Source organism: Xenopus laevis, chromosome 6L (genome assembly GCF_017654675.1).
Source record: "Xenopus laevis strain J_2021 chromosome 6L, Xenopus_laevis_v10.1, whole genome shotgun sequence".
NCBI lineage: Eukaryota > Metazoa > Chordata > Amphibia > Anura > Pipidae > Xenopus > Xenopus laevis.
The window spans coordinates 46196101-46217682 of record NC_054381.1 but is presented as its reverse complement, the minus strand read 5'-3'; the positions used below and the strand labels follow the sequence as shown (position 1 = coordinate 46217682).

Sequence of the window (21582 nt, the reverse complement as noted above, 5' to 3'; positions counted from 1 at the left end):
ATCAGAAAAAAAGCTTTCAGGAATTGGTTATAAATCCCCAGAGAAATCTCTTTTTATTAGAGTTACCAAAACACAGAGATCATCCTAGAAGGGTTGTAGTCTTGATGTTATAAAAATGCTATAGTCTGTCTAATGCAAAAATGAATATATACGAGCCAACAAATGAAGGTCGTCTACAATGTAGAATGCTATACATGATTTTTATGAAGGGTTGCTGCGCATCTGGGATTTTACAGGCCTAGAAAAAACATCAATATGGGCTGGGTAAAGAGGAAAGCTTCTTGTAGGATCCATCAGACATAATGGATTTTGCACTAGGACTTGTAAACTGATTATCGGATTGTCTATAGACCCAAAATGTGATTGCAGGAGGTAGTGTTAGCCTCCGTTAGACTTGCCTGCAAGATAAGAATGGTGGGAGGGACTAGCTTTTAGCTTTTTATGGTAGATGTAACCAAACTTTTTTGTTAAAAACACAAAATAATTTGGAATTTTGTATTGTGTACCAATGCATTCCAAAACAAATGTTCATAAAGTGATATTAGGATATGTACACATAGTATGTATGCATGCGTTTAGTTTTGATTGGCATCCACTTGCATATAGAACAGACGCAAGTGTAGACAGTGTACAGTTCTGTGATGCTTTTTTATGCATTTCAGTGTTTTAACAACCTGTTATTAATTAGAATGTACATTAAATACTCAAAGAACACTGTTACTATTGCTCAATTTAGTATTTTGTTTTGGACTTTTTTTTATGCATTCAGAAAGCATGAGGCCTTCATATTGCTGCATTGATCTATTATATTTATTGTGTCTATTCATATATAAATCCTTTTTGTTTTGATCAATAATATGACAGTGTGTTTGCGAGTTTCCTTAACTGAGAAGGATCTAGAGGGTTTTGTAGATAACAAATTGTCTAATTCCGGGGCAGTGTCATTCTGTGGCCACTAAAGCAAATAAAGTGCTGCCTTGCATAAAAAAGGGCATAAACTCAAGGGTTAAAAACATAATTTTGCCGCTTTATAGGTCCCTGGTAAGGCCTCATCTGGAGAATGCAGTGCAATTTCGGGCTCCGGTCCTTAAGAGGGATATAAATAGGAAAAGAACTTTCATTTGAAGCAATGTAGGTTCTACTCAGTGAGGTTGTGGAATGCACTGCCGGGTATTGTTGTGATGGCTGATTCTGTTAATGCTTTTAAGAGGCTTGGACAGACATAATACCCAAGGCTATTGTGATACTAAAAGCTATAGTTAGTTTAGATATGGGTATATATATTCTTTATGTGAGGGTATGTAGGGTTCAGTTTCTGTATGTATGGATGCTGGGTTTCATTCTTGAAGGACTTTGGTCTCTTTTCAACCTATTGTAACTATATCTGCAATTATAACATCTTAATAATAATATCACATTTATGAGTGTCAAATGGCTCATTAACTTATGTAGATGCTAAATTACAGTGCAGCTTCCAGTAGCAACCGGCCAGCAGTTACTTTTGAACAGTCTAGTAGAAATAAAAAGCAAACATAGTCTACTTGAAAATGAAAGCTGAGATTAATTGATTGCTATGGGTAACAGCACTGAAGCAAGTTTGTGCTTGTGTTCATGAATTGTTCCCTAAAAATCATTGAATTTAATTTCTGATATTACTTGGGCACAATCAAGAGCAAAATTTGCCCTAGCTGTAGAATCCGTATCTGCCATATCTGATAACTGTTTTCCTTTTTCTAACTGCTCTATGACCATTAAAGTTGTGTATTGATTGCTGCAGGCTAAAGAGCCAGGGCCAACCTAAACTCATCCATACCTAGTGGATGAATTTTTTCATGCATATTCTATCTTGATTTTGTTCCAAGTAATAATATAGCATTGTTCGTTCTTTTGAGTAGAAGCAATTATATATGTACGGTTTGCTTATCTGGAGGCCTGAGGGCCAAATCCGACCTCCTAAGTGACTCTTATATCTTCCAGCATGCTCTACAGCTCCACACAGTCTTTGTACATAAATTGCCAGAAACATACCATATATTGGCTAGCTACACAGAAACATATAGGACTGCTAAACATCATACTTCAGTATTTGCCTTTTGCTTTCAGAACATGCATTTACTGGTTCATGTTGCTTTAATTTCTGGACCTATTTTTTTATTTATTTATGAATAACATATTTATTTTGTTGGTATATGCAGCTGTTTTATGTTTTCTGTTAAAGCAGGTGCCTACAATTATTTACAGACAGTCAGGTCACTGCAAAGAAAAGCCTGACAATCAAGTTGAGGAAGTGAGCATAAGAGATGAGGGCACTGAGGGGTGGGAGATGGCAGCTTCAATGTATTCTGATTGATACTTCTACAGCAAAAAGAGGAACTGATGGAATTTAGATTATAATTAGGGTGCAATAAATGTAATAAACACAGTCTGTTTCCACTTGGCCAGTTTGAAGTTCTCAATGAAAATCAACTTAATTCTGTCATGCTTTTAAGCAAAGGTTTACTTTCAAAAAAGCTAACTGTACCTTGAATAATATAATATATTGTAATAATCTGTTGCAATATACTTGAAGCAACAGTAATGTAAATCCTGGTTTGTTGATATAAATAATGAAGCTGTACATTTATTCCATATGACATGCTACATTTTACACATGAGATCTTGGTGGGCTTCAGGTTACAGATCATAGGTATCTTTTATACAATTATGTTGTCAAGTAACCAAGCTTAATAAAATATATACCAGCTCAGTATTAAAGCCTGGGTATAAAAGTACAAAATCAAAATACCTGTCATGGGTTAACAATTGGTTAATGATGGAAAATATTGGTATAGATAATAGACATTATGGGGCAGATTTATTGAGGTTCCAGTTGTGTTTTCCATGAAAAATTTGTGTATCCAAGGTTATTTTGGTGTCAAAAAATGATTTTTCGGATTAAACGTTTTTCAAATTTTTCAAGCTTTATTATACCCCGATCCTGCCAATACCTCAAATCCAAAAATACACCATCTAAAACCTGTTGAGATCATGTAGATGTCAAAGAACTTGCTGATATGAGTTCTTACCATTTGAGTTTTTTCTTAAATTAGAAACCATTATAGTTGTGAGTTCATTTGAGGTATAAAAAACTCTAAAATTCTACCTTTGATAAATAAAGCCCTAAAGGATCTACATTTCTATAACAGTTGTTGGTTATTGTATGTGCTTTCATTCTTCACTGTGGCTTTGGCATTAGTGTGCTTACATTGTATGTTAATATTGCTTCCTGCTTAGACTTTTCAGGTCCTTTTTTCAACCACACTCTTCCTGGCAGGTGGCTAGGTCTAACAAGTCATTTTTACATGATTGCAGCTGGGGATTCTAACAGGGCATTTGCCCATGTAAATCCAGCTCATGCTCTGTGAGCTTACACAGCTACTCCGTTTTTGAAAAAAATAGAAAATTAAAGAAACCGTTGTCAGTTATGCAACATTTTTGCCTTTGGCTATTTGCTAAGCAGAAAACATTCATATTCTAAATACATATCAGTGCTTTATAATTATATTTTCTCAGGGGAAATGAATGTGATAAAATGAGAGTAAAGGGCTGATTTATTTGGTGTCTGTTTTTAACCAAGCTTTAAGCTTGTTTTTGAATTGTTGAATTGCATTTACTTTAACACAATGTTTTAATTTCCAAGGGTTAATTATTTGAAGTGTTAGAGTTTAGCACTGCCACTGAGCTCTAACACCCCATTTAAAAAAAGTTTTTGATTCCTTAAAGCAGTCAAACGCATTCTGATTCATTGACACACTGTGCTTTGATACATTTTACTTTCCTGACTCTGTTTTCATACAGTAAATCTTTATTAATCAATGTTTTTCACTTCATAGGGTTTTTAATGGACGATGGCAAATGGAGCTTATAATTGTTCTAAATATGACTCCACTCGCACAAAGTATTTAGGGCCCAATTTGCACGGATATTTATTCTAGCATACATCAACATCTCCAGATCCCCTAGTTTATGTTTTATGAATAAATGTGCCATCCTCAATATATGTTGTCACCGCATCTCCAGCCTGTTCTTCTCTTCTCATTGTCTTACACTAGACACATTTACTCTCTCCCTTCTTCTATGCAGTAGCCCCTTAAAAATTCCCATAACCAAACTCACTGCCCCAATCATGGTATGGGGAATAAAGTCTAATTTTTCTGATTCACCACAATACTAATGCTGAAGCCCTATGTCCGTGCCATCACATTGCAATATAGTTACATTGTTATCTGAGTCCATCAAGTTCAACTCCTCCAAACAAACCCCAGTGCACATATATACACATACAGTACTTATACAGACTATCTATAGACTCACATATATAACTGTATACAGTATACAGGTAAGGGACCTGTTATCCAAAATGATCAGGACCTGGGGTATTCCTGATAACAGGTCTTTCCATAATTTAGATTTCCATACATTAAGTCTACTTAAAGATAATTTAAATATTAAATAAGCCCAATGGGATTGTTGTGCCTCCAATAAGGATTAATTATATCTTAGCTGGGATCAACTGCAAGGTACTGTTTTATTATTACAGAGAAAAAGGAAATCATTTTTTAAAATTTGATTTATTTGATTAAGATAGAATCTATTGGAGACAGCCATCCTATAATTTGGAGCTTTCTGGATAACAGGTTTCCTGTGCCAATATCTATACTAACTGTAAATCTTAGGATCACAATAGTCTTGAATAATAAATTATCCACACCACTCTTAAAGGTATTTATAGAATCTGCCATCACAGCATCATTCCAAAACCTCACTGTGAAGAACCACCTACCCTGCTTCATTCATCTTTTCAATGGGAAAAGGGTCCCTCCACTATCAGTCTGTAATGTATTTTGGAACCTTGACAGCTCACCCTCATAGATTAAATCTTCCATCCCTTTTACCAGTACTGTTGCATGGCTCTGCACTCTCTCCAGCCCATTAAATATCTTTCATACGGATTGGAGCCTAAAACTGCCCTGCATACTTAAAGGGGCATAAAAATGCAGCCATAGGATTGCTCTGATTTTTGGCTGCCAACAGAACTGATTCCAGTAACCAGAAATAAAAAGTATTTTTCTGTATGCTGTAAACATCCCAGAGGTTAGGGTGAAGCTACAGAAACCAGGATTTCTGCTTCAAGGAAATCGTTTTACATCTATAATATATGAATAACTTTTTCCAATTCCATAAAATATTTAATTCATTTAAACACACAAATATTGCAGGTAAGGTGGGTGAGAATTCGCAAACCTGACAAAATAACTTTGGGCCATAAACCCCAGAAAGCACTTGCTAAGCAGATATTGTTTGAATTGAAAGTTATTTTTTCCCTATGAGTCACTGCAGTTTAAAGAACATCTGCAGAGCAACATTATTAAGTTTCTGACTCAATGACCACATCATCAGTAAGTATTCATATGAGGCATTTGCTTTTTCAACAATAAAATTCTTTGGGGTGATAACTTCAGTGAGTTAGATTAGTGAGCATAACCGCTAAAAAAAAAAAATACAAAAGCGTAAAATATCCTTCTGTGAAGGGTAATGTCACACTACTGAGACTTAAACAGGTGGGTGTCCCTGCATTTTTATAACAAATTTTAAATAACTGATTGAAGTAGAATTCATAGACCAGATAGCTTGCGAGCCACACTGCTCTCAGTTTCTCCAAAGCATAAGGCAATGTGTACACAGCAGGGAGCAATTGCAGTGTCCCCTGAGTGATGCAAGGTAGAGATAGAAGATAATTTGGTTACAGGTGAAGCAGGGCCATGTTGTCTTACTTAAAGTAGAACGAAAGGCTAAAATAAAGTAAGCTTTATCAGAAAGGTCCATATAAATAGACCAGTAAACCCTCAAAGTAATGCTACTCTGAGTCCGCTGTCAAAAGAAAAACAGCATTTCTTTCCTTCTATTGTGTACACGTGGGCTTCTGTAACAGACTTCCTGTTTTCAGCATAAACCTCCAGGGGCTAGGGCTTGATCATGCTCAGTTTGCTCCTCTTTCCCTCTCCTCATCCCCTCCCTGCTGGAATCTGAGCCCAGAGCTATGAGCTAGCAGGGAAAGGCAGGAAGTGATGTCACACCAAGCTAACATGGCAGCTGCTATCCTAAACAAACAGGGAGAGCTTCTAGAGCTGTTTACTCAGGTATAGTAAAGCATTCTGCAGAATAAGTAGTGTTCTAGCTTGCACTATTGTGGCTAATCTATTGGCAATAAACTGTATCAGTAGTTTTTCCTTTAACTGCCACTCAGGTTTTTCTACAAATAGTTTTTAAAACCGATTGTAAACCCTTCACTCTTAAAACTGCCTATTTTAGCTGCTTTTAACTTATATTAACTGTACCCCTTGTGTGTTAAGAGTGGTTGTTCACCTTTGAGTTAACCTTTAGTTTGATGTAGAAAGTGATATTATTAGACTATTTGGTTTTCATTTTTTATTATTTGTGAGTTTTGAGGTATTTAACTTTTTTTTCAGCAGCTCTCCAGGTTGCAATTTCAGCAGTCTGGTTGCTAGGATCCACATTAACCTAGCAACCATGCATTGATTTGAATAAGAAAGTCCTTTATCCAAAGATAGCTGTCCCAAGGCTTTTGTTTTCATAAAAATATTGTTTTATTAAATTAGCATTAAAAATCAATTACAAACAACCCCACCAGGCCCACGTTACGCGTTTCGCACCCTCCAGCGCTTAGAGATACACCTATGACTAAGCGCCGGAGGGTGCGAAACGCGTAAGGTGGGCCTGGTGGGGTTGTTTGTAATTGATTTTTAATGCTAATTTAATAAAACAATATTTTTATGAAAACAAAAGCCTTGGGACAGCTATCTTTGGATAAAGGACTTTTTTATATGTGATCGCCTGAGAACTGGGGCGAGTCCCTTAGGCTTAATCAAATGTAAATCAGATGTGGACTCCCAATTGATGTATAATATATTGATTTGAATAAGAAACTGGAATATGAATAGGAGAGGACCTGAATAGAAGAATGAGCCTTACAGAGCATTTGTTTTTTAGATGTGGTCAGTGACCCCCATTTGAAAGCTGGAAAGAGTCAGAATAAGAAGGCAAATAATTCAAAAACTGTAGAAAATAATGAATACAAATACAAAGTAGCATAGAATTGGCCATTGTATAACATACTATAAGTTAACTTAAAGTTGAACCACGCCTTTAAACCTTTGCAAATAACCCCCAAACACTTGTAGTGCTATATAATTTGGAAAATACTATTTAACAGTTCTGTAAAAATTAGTGCATAGTCTATACCTTCTGTACGTCAGTTTTGTTTTGTCTCTTTAATTTTATCCTGTTGTATATTCTGTGCAAAATATGAAAGATTTAAACATGAAATGAAGGATTGATTTTCCACCAAAATGGATGTAGGCAGCTAGGAAAAAAAAGTAATACACTGGAAATCTAAGACTGGCTAAGTATGTAAGATAAAATTTAATGTTATCAATACACTGTTAGTAAATACTTTTTGTTTTTTGTTTTTGTTTTTTATACTGTCTATTTTTACAAGTAGACATACTATATTAATGTCTTTACTCTGCTGTGCTTTTACGCTTAGCATTTATTTAGCTTTGCTTAAAAATTACATTTTGTTCAGTCTTATAGCTCGTTCCATAGTAACTGTAAAGACAGTCTAATACAGTGTTTAAATTTGTGTGTTCATATTAATGCACCCAGAGTATGTGCCTTAAAGATGTAGTCAATAATATTAATGAATCCTGAAATGATTTAATTCAACACTCCCCCCTGCTTTCATTTTGCCACTGCTGTTTATTCTGACTGTAATGTACAGTATTTGCAAAATTATGCTGCAGTTTGAGTGATATTTGTACCCTGCTGTGTTGAGAATAAATGTTAAACCACACGAGAGAGAGATTTAATAGAAAACATTTGACTATAACAAAGTGAGGCTGGTAAAAATTGATTAGGGTTTCAGGGTGGCACCAATGGGCAATATTAAATATTGAATGACACATGTAAAGACAAATGATGGTGTATATATAATTTATTTGGCCTTGTAAATGGATTTGTCTTGCAAAATGCAGCCCCCCTGCAGTCATTAGAAGTATTCTTATAGGGGTTGAAGTAAATAAATAATAAAGCCACTTTAGCGTACATTCTAACAGTATTAAATATTAAGACTTTTAGACAACTGGTTCTTGATTCTTAAGTCTTAATTAACTAAAGGGCCTCAAGTAACAGTTTAGGTTGTTTTCAAAAATTGCTTTGCACATAGGTAATGGTTTGGGAATTTGGTTGTTTTAGCGAGCATTCATATTATGCATCCCGTTTTATGTTAGTTTGTGACAAACAAAGGAAAAAATGCATTAACTTGTATTCACTGGACAGAATAGAGCATGCTACATTACAAATAAAATACATATGAATTTAGTATCAAACCTTTGTGCCTTTGTGTGCAGAATTTTAAACACATTTCCTTTTCTTTCTACCCTCTGAAACATCCTATATTCAATTACAAAGAAATAAAGAAAAAATTGTGACACTACTTATATCCGCTATGACTTGACCTGATAAACATACATTTCAGAAAAAAAATATGTATGAAATTGCAAAATCTGGGAGATGTATTATGCACTATATGTTGGTGGTACCACAAAAAAAACTTATAAAATGAAAGAAAAACCAGGGACTGTAAAAGTGTGTGTGTGTGTGTGTATAATTATTTTTTTCCCTATTTTTGACACTAAGCATCTCTTAATTTCTGTTGATTTTGGCCTTGTTTCTTCTGCTGATTATCCCTTTTTTGACCTAGGCCCTTTAGTCCCCAAATAAGCAGTTAAAAAGTGGAATACAGGTGTGTGATCCAGAATGCTCTGAACCTGGGGTCTTCCGGATAACAGATCTTTCTGTAATTTTGATCTTCGTACCTTAAGTCTACTAGAAAATCCTTCAAACATTAAATAATCCCAATAGGCTGGTTTTGCTTCCAATAAGGATTAATTATCTTAGTTTGGATCAAGTACAAGGCACTGTTTTATTAGAAAAAAAGGAAATAATTTATTAAAGTTTGTATTGTTTAAATAAAACGGAGTCTATGGCAGATGGCCATTCTGTAATTTGGAGCTTTCCGGATAATACCTGTATTGGCTTTAGGAGCTAAAGCAGAGACCACAACTAGAGACTGTGTATAAGGGGCTAAAGCAGTGGAGACTGCACAGATTAGAGCAGCCAATTGTTGGGAGAAAAAGTCTATGGGTGTTCCATTTCCTTTAAGGTTAATTGATGCTATTAGATGGGTAAATCTGAGGCCAACGGGAGAGAAAAGCTTTCCCCTTGAGCTTCCACTGCTTGGAAATCTGGGGGATGAAGATAGAAGTAGCACAGGAGTAAGGAAATGAGTGACAGGACAGCCAGATAGATGAGTTGGACCAAGGTCTATGTAAGCAACAAGATTTGAAAGCCAAAATCCAGGCCAAAATCAAAAGCATGAGAGTTAGACAAAGAGGCAGGGTCAACAGGAAGGAGTATGCAATAGGAATCCAAACAAACTTACCCATGGGTCCGAATTCCATTTAGGATTTGTCGAGGATTCAGGATTTGGTGAAATCTCAAAACAAAGGGTTTGGTGCATCCCTACCAGACTTTACATTATTGTTTGACCCTAAAAACAACTCTGCCTCATGTTAACTGTATCCAGTCATAGTGGCTGAAACACGCTTATTACAACAGTGATGTTATTACCTTTATTTTGCAATTAAAAAAGTGACCCAGTTGTACTTGCCTGAGTTTTTTTTTTTTTTGTGCTTGTTGCATATAGATAGAATTTTATGTTGCTGGTCTTACAGAAAATTAATATTTTATATTCATCATTACTGAAAAGAGGCCAGTCTGTCTAATAGTCCACAAGCATTAAGTGATACTTGATAAGATCATCTCACTTGACTTCCTTACTTGACTAAACTCCAGAGTTGTTAGTTTAGTTTTACTGGATTTTTAATAGCCAAATACAAGATGCAGAAAATATAATGTCTTTACAATTCCCTCTGTTTTTTAATATTTGTTGTCCTTGTTATAACGGACCCTAGAACTTACCCTATTGATTTCTAAGATACTGATTAATACTGTTGTAGTTCAGTGGTAAATAGCAGTTTTTACTCCCCCTAGTCTTAACGTATAGAGGGCTAGCAATTGATTCAATTTTAGCTTTTCACCTGGTATGATGATGGGGTATCGAAGCAAAGAGCCTTTGGATGATAATGAATTATGAATGTATATATATATATATATATATATATATATATATATGCATTATGACGATGTTTAGATAGACAACTGAATATATTGTTATGGATTTATGATTTTACTATTCCAGCTGTGAATTAACTGTGTGAGTGATATAAATGCTCACTAACTGGACAGTTTTTTAAGTCACTTCTAAATAGACTGACAGTGGACCTTTGGTTATAAGTTAATTTTGCTTGCAGTCCCATAGTCTGTGTACAATGTTACAGTTCAGATGTATAACTACATCTTCTGATACTGTGAGGTCCTTATGTGTGAGTGCATGACTAAGACTAGTACCACACCAGGCTCTTTCTTTGTTTTTTTAAAAATGCAGGAAGAGAAACAGCTGATTTTGTGTGTGAAGTGCACTGTGTGCAGATACGGAGCAGATTTCAGCAAGAAAACGCAAAGATATGCATTTAGCATGCTGCAATCTGCTTTTTGTGTGCACCCAGGCTGACACAGTGCCTGTCAGTGCTATTAAGACGGAGTAGATGGGTGTGGATCCACTCCTATCAGCTTTTTTCCCAACTGTGTTTCTACCTGATGGGGAAACGAGCAAAAGCTTAAGGCTTTCCAGTGGAAGCTTTTCCAACATTCCTGGTAATACCTGCTCTTTAAAAGAAAGTTGTCAGCAAGAATTGCTTTGTTGTTGTTATAGTCTTATAGAAAAAAGTCTTATAGAAAAAATTGCATTCTGGTCTGTATTGATAAAACATATCGGTTCATGAAATACCTTTGCTCTGCCTGTGGCACGGGATCAATCACTAATCATATTTAATATTCATACATTAATGCACAATGGTGCATTGTTTTCGGGTATAAATAACATGATTTTGTGGATACTTGCTCTTCAATTGTTCTTCAAACTCACAAGCCTGAATAGTGTATATACTTTACACCTGTGACACAAACCTTTTCTTTCTCTTTCAGAGTTGAATTTTCTATGAGTGCATCAAGATGAATCGTACCATAGGCCACTCCAGTGACCCATTGCAATCAGAAGATCAAGAAGTAGGGTTTGATCCCCTGCAGAGCGATACAGGAAAGCAAGAAGAATGTAAGGAACAATCAATAAATGTCTTTATTTTTCTCTGCATCTGCTCTTGAGTCTTCTGGAATCCACAGAGTTAAACAGCACATTTTTGTAAAATGTGTAAATCCCATGATGTTTACGTGGTTGTACACTTTGCAAAATACTTAAAGCTTAATAAAGCATGCAAATCGTCAGTGTGCAATTCCAGGCACCAATAATAACCATCTGTTTAATGCACTGTCACCTTTTTACTTAAAGCATAAAACAGTTATTTTTTAATTTACACCAAATTATATGTTTGGATTGTTTTTCAAATAACAAGTCTTGGAAATTGAAGGTTTCTGCAATTTACAAAACTAGTGCTATGCGCTGAACACCTTTTAAGGATGGAACACTTTGTTTCCTCTGATTGACACAAGGCACGTTCCTGTTTACTGAAACAGTGAAATCAAATTAAAATAATTCAAGTTAAAGTTTGCAGTTCTTTCAATTTAAGGTAATAATAAGCTGCAATCCTGCTGAGCACTACATGGTGAGAGAAAACTCTCTGTGATTATGTGTGTCAATGTGTGCCTTGTATTCTGCGTTTACTTGCTAGCAGTGACAACATAGTTTGAGGAAGTGATGAGCCTAACAAGCTGCTTGGAACGTGATACTTGTCGTGAAAACATTCTGTGAGTAGTCTGTTATACTTCATGACACCTAAACTAATTTTCCAGTCATTGAACATGTGCATCTGGAACCAGGGAAGTGAAATGTATTTGTAATCTTAAATCTAGAATAACAGAATTGTGCATTTCACTAAAGCCTCTAGCTGAACAAACCAAAAAAAAATTGGTATGGCTGCTTGGTGGAACTTTTGCCATGGACATTTAGTACTTAGCTGTCTGATTTAGTTACAATGCTAAAACAGTGTTTTAGACTATGATCTTTTTAACGTTTAAGATATATTTATGTATTTTAGAGGGGCTTATGTAAACATTGACATTACTTTGCCCCATAGCCATACTCATATGGATTGCCAAACCACAAAGATTTTATTTGAAATGTCAAACCCATCAACATGTCTGTTGTCGGAGACAAATAAATCATAAAGGCTCATTGCTCAACATTCTCATTTTAGTGGTTTTCGAGGTTTTTGAAATGTTCTCTAAAACTACGAATGTCATCTAATTTATTAAAAGATCTGAATATTAAAAGCACAAACAAAAGAAAAATTGTGAAATGATCAGAATAAAATTACTGAACCTCTAAAAGTCCAAATTGATTAAAAATGGGCAAAGATGATAAGCGCAGCTCCCATTGACTTATATTACAGTTTTTCATTTTTACACTATAAATTTAGAATTTTAGAGTTCAAGTTTTAGAGAAATAAAAAAAAAACATTAATTTTTAGATAAAAAGATTCAATTTGTGAAAAAAACATAGAAATTTGAATACAGGTACGGGACCTGTTATCCAGAATGCTTTGGACCTGGGGCTTTCCAGATAACAGATCTTTCCGTAATTTGGATATTCATACTTTAATTAACCCTCGATATTCGACTGGGAATTAAAATCCTTCGACTTCGAATATCGAAGTCAAAGGATTTTAGCGCAAATAGTGCGAACGAACGATCGAAGGATTATTCCTGCGATCGAACGATAAAATCCTTCGAATGGAACGATTCAAAGGATTTTAATCCAACGATCGAAGGAATATCCTTCGATCAAAAAAAGTTAGCCAAGCCTATGGGGACCTTCCCCATAGGCTAACATTGAGTTCGGTAGCTTTTAGATGGCGAACTAGGGGGTCGAAGTTTTTTCTTAAAGAGACAGTACTTCGACTATCAAATGGTCGAACGATTTTTAGTTCGAATAGTTAGATTCGTAGTCGAAGGTCGTAGCAGCCCATTCGATGGTCGAAGTAGCCCAAAAAACACTTCAAAATTCGAAGTTTTTTTACTTCGAATCCTTCGCTCGAAGTTAGTGAATCGGCCCCTATGTGTAATAGAAAAATTAATAATTCCAATAGGCTGGTTCTGCTTCCAATAAGGATTAATTTCATCTTAGTTTGGATAATGTACAACATAAACAAAAACAAAATAGAAATAAGTTTAGTAGCATATATTACATCTGTATGTCTCCCGGGGTAGTTGCAGTTCATAATCAAAAGAAATAACACATAACTGTGTATGAACTAGATTTTGATCTTTGAGACATACAAAGTTGGTGAACTTGTTCCTCCTAAAGCTACTCTGGACAACTTATTCATACTCTAGGTTGTTGGTCATCTGTCTTTGTAGAAATTCGATATCTTTATTGCACCCTGGTAAATGAGCATCTTGTATATATTGTTCAAGTGCTGGCCAACTTTTACAAATGAGCACTTTAAATGAGTCCCCTGCTCAGTCTGCACTAACCATAGCCCTTGCCAATGACGTATTTCCAAAAAAACATTTTTCTTGTATTTCACCGTTGTTGTGGGAAACGATTGGCATGTCTGTAGTTTGCTTATAAATGTTTGTTTTACTTACACCCTAATTTACTTTTAAAGGGGTTATAAACTACAACTGATGCACTTTCTGTTTGTCTCTTTCTACACTGCTGGTTATGTCTCTTGGATCAATGTAGCAGTAGTCATCCTTGTATGCTTCTTCTCAGGTCCATTAATCAACTGGCTTCTCTTACATTGTTTCAAAAGTCAGAACATAGAGAGACAGACACAACTATCAATAGTAATTATACTTAAAAGTAACTAAAGCCATTGCACTTTCACAAGTAATATATATTGATTAGCTACTCTGAATTACAATTCATTTCCTTATGCAGAATTTAGCTTTTTATTCAGCAGTTCTTCAATTTGCATCTTAACCAATCTGGTAACTAAGGTCCAAGCATACATTGATTTGAATAACAGACTGGGCAATGAATAGGAGAGGGCTTGAATAGAAGGATCAGTAATACAGAGTAAACAATAAATTTGCAGCTTAACAGAGTCAGAAGAAAGCCTGAAAATTGACCACTTTTTGGGAATTTTGCATATACCCAATTTAATACAGGACTCTGGTTGTGTGTTCTAGGTTTAACAGAAAGTATACTGCCACAGAAATTGTTGATACGTGTAGATCTGTAAAAAAATAAGACCTGAACATTGCATATTACTGTTATATGCAAATGCAATAAAACTTCTATAATATTGCACACAGATAAAGCCCAATCTATTGCTAGGGCTCCTGTAAAGAAGTAAAAACTATGATAAATGCAATATAAAGGCACCTGGTTATTTATCACACTGTTTCATTAGAGCAATACTATACATCAACTGTTAATTTTTATATTGGGTGCTTTTTTTTTGTATATCTGTACAGGTAAAATAATGCTTCTTATTTCCTTAACTAATGCATACACCAGTACCTGAATTGAAATAGAACTATGATTTTAATCCTCATTAAAAAAATCCCATAGCACAAAGTTATTAGGTCTGAATGTTTAAAAGTGCCATTAATTCATTTACCCCAAATGTTCATTAACAATGTAAATGTATGCTAATGTTCCATGAGACAAGGAAGTGACTAATGACTCCTCGCACTAACAACACTTAAAATGAATAGAAACTTAAGATAGCTAATCTTGAAGTAATCAAGACCCTCATTCAGCTTGGCATCGCTGTATGCTCTAAAACAGCTGTCAACTGATTAAAAAAATTATGATATATATAAAAATCACATATAAATATCTCCCATATACACATTTCCTCTGCCCTTGAATGCTTAGGCATGAATCTATAATTATAAATTGTGCTTAAGTGTGATTTACATTGGGATAGATGGCAAGCATTAACTTCTCTTACAGAAGGGTAGAATTTCATTGGAATTTGTCTTGTGATTTCTTACAGATAGATCCTTGGTAAAGTGGTATTACTCATGTTTTTTTAAAAAAAATTCCTTTATAAAAACACTGCTATATATTATGCTCACTTAGTGGGTATTTATCAAAGGTCGAGTTTGTGAGGCTTTTTATACCTCGATTAAACTCACAACTCGAATGTTTGCTTATTTATGAAAAAACCCAAATGTAATAAACTCGATTGAATGCAATTAGATTGATGATTTAGGATGGTGCAGCTGGAATCCAAGGCTAGCCATACCCCAATTGTATCCTTGTGGACAACCATGCAAATCTAAGAGAAAATTGAAATAAATGATGTTCATTACATATTCTCTAGTCCATAAAAAAAAGTATACATCCAACTCAAACAAGAATAAATGGTTCTGGCTTGGAATGCTGGACAATATGCTTGAGGGAGATTGAGTTTTACTTGAATTATTGTAATACTACTGACAGTATACCTTATTTGCTGTTATCCGGGTAAAGCTGGTGTCCAAATTATTCGTTTTTTTAAATTAGGTTGAACCAATATGGCATAAATAATAGTCCAACCACAAATCTTAAAATTGTGTGTTGTGTCTCCTCTAGGAATACTCAGAGCAGTCATATTTGAGAGAAACTTCTTTCCATACGTTGCACATATTTAAATATTTGCAAAAAACAAAAGTAGAGACTAAAATGCTAGAAGAAATATCTCCATATGTGTTCAAGTGTAATATAGCTTGAAGTTTTGAAAAAGGGAATATTTCACATGTACACAAATACTGTAAAAAAAAAAAAAAAAAAAAAAAAAAAAAGAGCCGGTGCACACAAGGACACTTTAAGGATTAAAAATATCTGAGTTTATTCAAATTATTCCAAAATTACAGGCCAACACTTCGGTCTCCATCTAAGACAGGAGTGCCCAAACTTTTTGCAATGAGGACCAGATTTGGTGAGGTGAAAATGTGTGGGGGTCGACCATTCAGCCCGACATTCTTTGACCCATTAACATTAAATTACAGGAATCGAGTAATCGTAGCAGTAATATTTGGGCACATTAGTGAAAGGATCTTCCACTTGGTCTATACTGTTGCCTGTGTGCTGAAGGTGTTAGCAATAGACACGTACTGGCACGTAGTGACGCCATACTTCTTTAGTTTACTGTACTGCCATGTCAGTACGTCTATTGGCACCTTCAACCCTAAAGAAGTATTTTATCCAAATAATCAAATTTTTAAAAAATGATTCCTTTTTCTCTGTAACAATAAAGCAGCACCTTGTACTTGATTCACAACTAAAATATAATCAATCCTTATTGGAAGCAAAACCAGCCTATTGGGTTTATTTAATATTTACATGATTTTCTAGTAGACTTAATGTATGAAGATCCAAATTACTGAAAGATCCATTATAAGGAAAATGTCCGGTCCCGAGCATTCTGAATAATAGGTCCCATAGCTGTTCCAGTTTTCTATACAGATCAGTTTCAAATCTTCTGCTCTGTAATTTTTTTTAATTTTTTTTTTTAATCATTCAGACGTGAACTTTATAATTTGGTGGCTTGAATTGGCTTCCTTCAATATTTCCAAAAGTTTCCCAGCCTGTCCAAATTAGCAGAATGTCATCAGAAAAAAATCTAAAATACCATTTTATATTGGCAAAGGTTTAGTGTCAAGAGCATGCACAAAATTGTTAGCAAATGTTGTCCCCGCTTTAGCCATTGACTGTCAAATTGTTTTTTTTAATACTGGGCAGGCAGTTAGTGGCAAGTATTGCTAGTATGTAACGCATGTTTTTTTTTACAATTTTCTTGCATCCAACTAACTCAGATGAATGCACTATAGTGGGGATGATGCCTAAAAACATGTCAATGTACAGTATGCCCTGAAATAATATTACTATTTGCTTTTTGCAAATATAGTACCACCTACTAATGTTTCTTTTTCAACTTATTATGTTTTTTTAATATATAATGTAAAAAGCAGGAAAAAGGGAGAGGAAAATATAAGCTTTTTCAATATTGGTCTTGAATGTTCCAGGCAAATTCTGTTTATTTTGTGCGTAGTGCAATAAAAATCAGTTGTACTTTTTCAGGACGGATGCTGGAATAATAAGCCAATCTAAAACAAAAGGATATATAACATACTTAGCTTTTTTTCTTAAAGAATATTTACATTATTGTTGCTGCTAATATAATGGAAGTCATGATATTGTTAAGGCATACTGAATGAATGACTTTAATTTTCCTCTAGACTCATAATGAGACCTATTCATTGTAATCTACCATTTTCGCTACAGATGTTTTAATATGTCTACAAGTTTTTATATCAGTGCATACATACCATTTATAAGGAATGATAAGTGAGCCAGTGGAAGCCAAGTTTTCAAAAGATGTATTATAAAACCGCCAGTTTGTCATATTTTCGACTAAACAGGGCTGTACTCCGTATCAACAAAGAAAGTTAATTATTGCATTACTGATTTAATTGGATACAAAGCTCGGAAGCTTCATGGCTGAGAAGTTGGTGCTTAAATATCTGAATATGATAAGGAGTAACGCAATGTTTTGTTGTGTAAATTATGGTTTAGTCTCAATAATGAAACCTTACTTTTAATTGTATTCGAATCTCCTGCAAGTGTCATAATTCTGAAAAATTACATAACGCAATACAGGTATGCATCCATTACTGGAAACCAGTTATCCAGAAACCTCCAAAGTATGCAAAGGCTGAACTCCATTTTATCCAAATTATTTAAAATTATTTCCTTTTTATCTCTAGTAGTGATGGGTGAATTTGCGCCGTTTCGGTTCGCCAAGAAATTCGCAAACGGCGCCGGCGTCTTGTTTTTGACGTCGGCGAATTTTTGCCGGCGTTTCGCGAATTAATTCGCTGGCGGCGAATCGCGCAAATTCACCGCAAATTTACACCTGGCGAATAAATTCGCCCATCACTAATCTCTAGTGATAAAACAGTACCTTGTACTTGATCCAAACTAAGATATAACGATATTGTATGTGGTAGTATATTGCTGGGCTTGCTGACTACAATAGAAGTAATTTGCCAGACTTGCTAAGAGTTCACTTATGATTAGATGCTTAACTTTGCATTTATAATACTGCATGTATACTTATATAAATAATTTAGTATCTATGCAAATTTATGTATTTTTAAAAAAATGGGGATTGTAGTTACAAAATTATGTTCATGAAATTGACAAGCCACCATACCACATGAAGCTAAACTCCATATGGCGTAATTATTTAATACCATGTCATATATTTCATTGGCTGGTACCTCCCTGCATAATTGCATTTCTTCTGAAAAGTGTCTCCTGACCGTGGCATTGGTCTCAGTTACAGGCTTGATCCTCCTGTGCCATTAGCTTTTATGAAGAGAGAGATTGCCAAGACCAAAGCATTGGTTCCATGGGCTTTGTCCTCCACTGTTTGCAGCTTTTAAAGAGAGAGACCAACAACCAGTTTTATTTGTATAGGACCACCATTAATGGGTGTGGGGGTGCTACAACCACATGTAAGTCTGGCCAATTTTCTTTCAGAATAATTTAAAGTACAATGGAAGTTTAATTAATCTGGCCAAATAAGCTACAGTCATACAAAATAGAGAGCAATTTGTCTAAGGGTTTGCACACTCATAGGTATAAAAATTCAGACAAGAGTGGTATATATAAAAGATAATGTTTTACTTATATGTAGAATAGACAAAAAAGAACAATTCAGTGTTGAATTAACAAACGTTATGTATATGTATATATATCATACCACTATACATGTTAAATATACCTCCCAATAGTACAATGCAGCAAAAAAACAGGAGCAGATACACCTACCAAAAAATGAGAATAGCCCCAATGTTTCGGCACCAAGGCCTTTGTCAAGAATCGCCTTTGTTGCCCACAAGCGAAGATTCATCCCCCTAACCACAAAAAATCATGTATAATTGGTATAACTCTTATGGGACATAGTAATAAAAGACGCTAAGTTTGCCCAGCTCCTGGTTACCCATTTAAAAATCAAATTTATTTGTTGCTAGGGATTACAGCCGCTGGGCAAACTTAGAATATTTTATTACATATGGGGTGTTAATATTACACCCAGCCTTTGGCCTTGTGCTTTAATATGGTCAAGGAACTCCTCAGTAATTTATAATATCCTTATATTTTCCAACAGGGGGTACTTTATTGACTATATAATCACTGAAGAGTGCCTAACATTTGCCCCCAGAGATTTTAGGTTTTCTTCTCCTTTAATGAGCCCTGGAGCCCCCCACACTATGCCTTTGATCCAGCCAGACCCACCCCAATGCCTCTTCTGATAATATATGGGGAGATGGCTAAGTGGAAGAAATTAGACAGACCCTTGTGTACTAGGATATATGTAGAAATTTAATCTAAATTAATATTTTGCAGTTCTAAGTTTATTCACTAAACATCTTAATTATTTTAAGAACTTATTTAATAACGGTATCCCCTCAGCTTAATCTTATCAGTTATGTATAAATATGCATAGCAGTCTAGAAGATTTATTGAGCAGGTCCCTTTCTTACCTTGTTTGTATTTTTTTATGTGATCTTTTTATGTTCCGTGCATATACCCATCTATTGTGCAACATTGCAAATTATGTTGGCGCTTTATAAATATTTCTTAATAAAAAGGAGGACTGAAACTGCCCACTATGCCTTAGTTAAAGTAGTTTTAGTGTTTTGGGCAGAAGAGCTTGTGCAGAACCTGGAGCTTTCTCAGTTAGACCGTATCATTTATAGAATGCAAATATTTGATGTCAAGAGCAACAATAGGTAAGATGATTGTGTTTACTTTTTCAAATATACTTGAGCCAAAGATACTGTTCCTACAGCAATAAGTTCAATTTCAAAAGACCATTAATTCGTTCTTGGCATTAATGATATTTCTAATTGACAGCTATTGCACATTAACTTGGATTCTCGGGATGTTTATTTTTCTCAAAAGTTGTTTATTTTCTTTTTTAAGTGTGTGTATCTAATTTAAATCTTCATCTTACCAGATGGTATTTAATACAGCCGGTTGGTTGGTTGGTTGATGTGCAAATCTCATGATACAGCAACTTAGTGCTGTGTGATTTAGTAAGTCCACTGCAAATACTAACAGTGGAAAGCTTTGTGTTTCTTCCCTGCTTTCTCTCTGAAGGCTTGTACCCTGATGTCGGCAGATATTGGTAATCAAATGCCAGGTGCAAATCAAGTGGAGGGGAAGGGAAATTAAAACAGAATTGCAGCCTTGCTTCCATTTTTAAGTGGCATCAACTATACCTTGTTGCTATACATGAATATTAACTAAGCCACATTCAGCCGCATTTTGCTTGGAACTTAGAAGCAAGCTGTGAAATGGTTTTTACATTAATTATTATTAATACTGTTGGGCAATTAGGCTATTGAGCAGTGCATTCCACTGTGATGGCTCCTATAACCTTATGGAAAATGTAACTTCACATATCAGTATTGCAGTTAATATTATTATGATTCCAAAATTAGTCATTTTAATCCTGTTTTAACCTTTTCCATGCCACTATGACCAGCACAATTTGATTATGGTTATTCATACATCAGGAGTGCCCATACTTTACGATACTTTTAGTGATGTTGTCCCATTATGAGCTACTTTCATAATACAGCCTTCTGTTACATGGAAATTATTATATTTATTTATAAGAGAATTTATATTACTATCAGTGTCTGACTGGCCCACCGGGATACCAGAAAAACTTCCTGTAGGCCCTCCTGCTTTTAAACGTTTGGCCTATTTCATGGTCATTCCCTATTTCTAGGCTAAATTGAAAAAATAGAGGCTAAATAGATGGAATAATAGATTTTAAACTATGTAAAGAAAAGAGGAGACTCTAGGAGACTAGAGGTTGAGCGAAGAGGAAGAAAAATAGTACTGAGAGTGTGCCCCCTGGTCTAAGGTTTTTGGGTGGGCCCCTGGTGTCCCAGTCTGACACTGATTACTATATTCAAAAACCAACTATTTATTATGTAGCCTTAACAGAAAAATAATTGAATGAAAAGACAGTGTCTTGAGATCTACTGATCACCAACTAAAGGTCTACTGGTACATCCCGATCCAACTTTTGGTCACCCCTGACCTAGATCATACTGTAATTTGGATACCATTTCATTGTGAGGCAACAAGAATGACAGCTCTTGCTCACAGGAATGAGTAGGAATGGAAATGCATCTCTGTATGCATAACCTGTGGCTATACATCTTACTGAACATAAATGTAAATTAATACATAGATTGAAAGGAGACTCTTCTTGTAATTCTTACTGTAGAAGTTAATGTAATTTGAAATATGATTGCATTGATATCTAAAATGGGCTTTACAAGGAGAGAAATTTTTCCTGT

At 35.0% G+C, this 21582-nt stretch overlaps 1 protein-coding gene across 3 annotated transcripts in view; it reads left to right on the top strand.

The window, feature by feature from the left end:
• tbc1d5.L (TBC1 domain family member 5 L homeolog) overlaps positions 1–21582 on the top strand; it is a 286202-nt gene that overhangs the window by 90340 nt on the left and 174280 nt on the right. For all 3 annotated transcript variants that reach the window (XM_018266425.2, XM_041565417.1, NM_001091614.1), the window contains 1 exon segment: positions 11227–11353. In XM_018266425.2, the coding sequence (XP_018121914.1) occupies positions 11254–11353 (100 nt within the window). In that variant the 5' untranslated portion in view covers positions 11227–11253.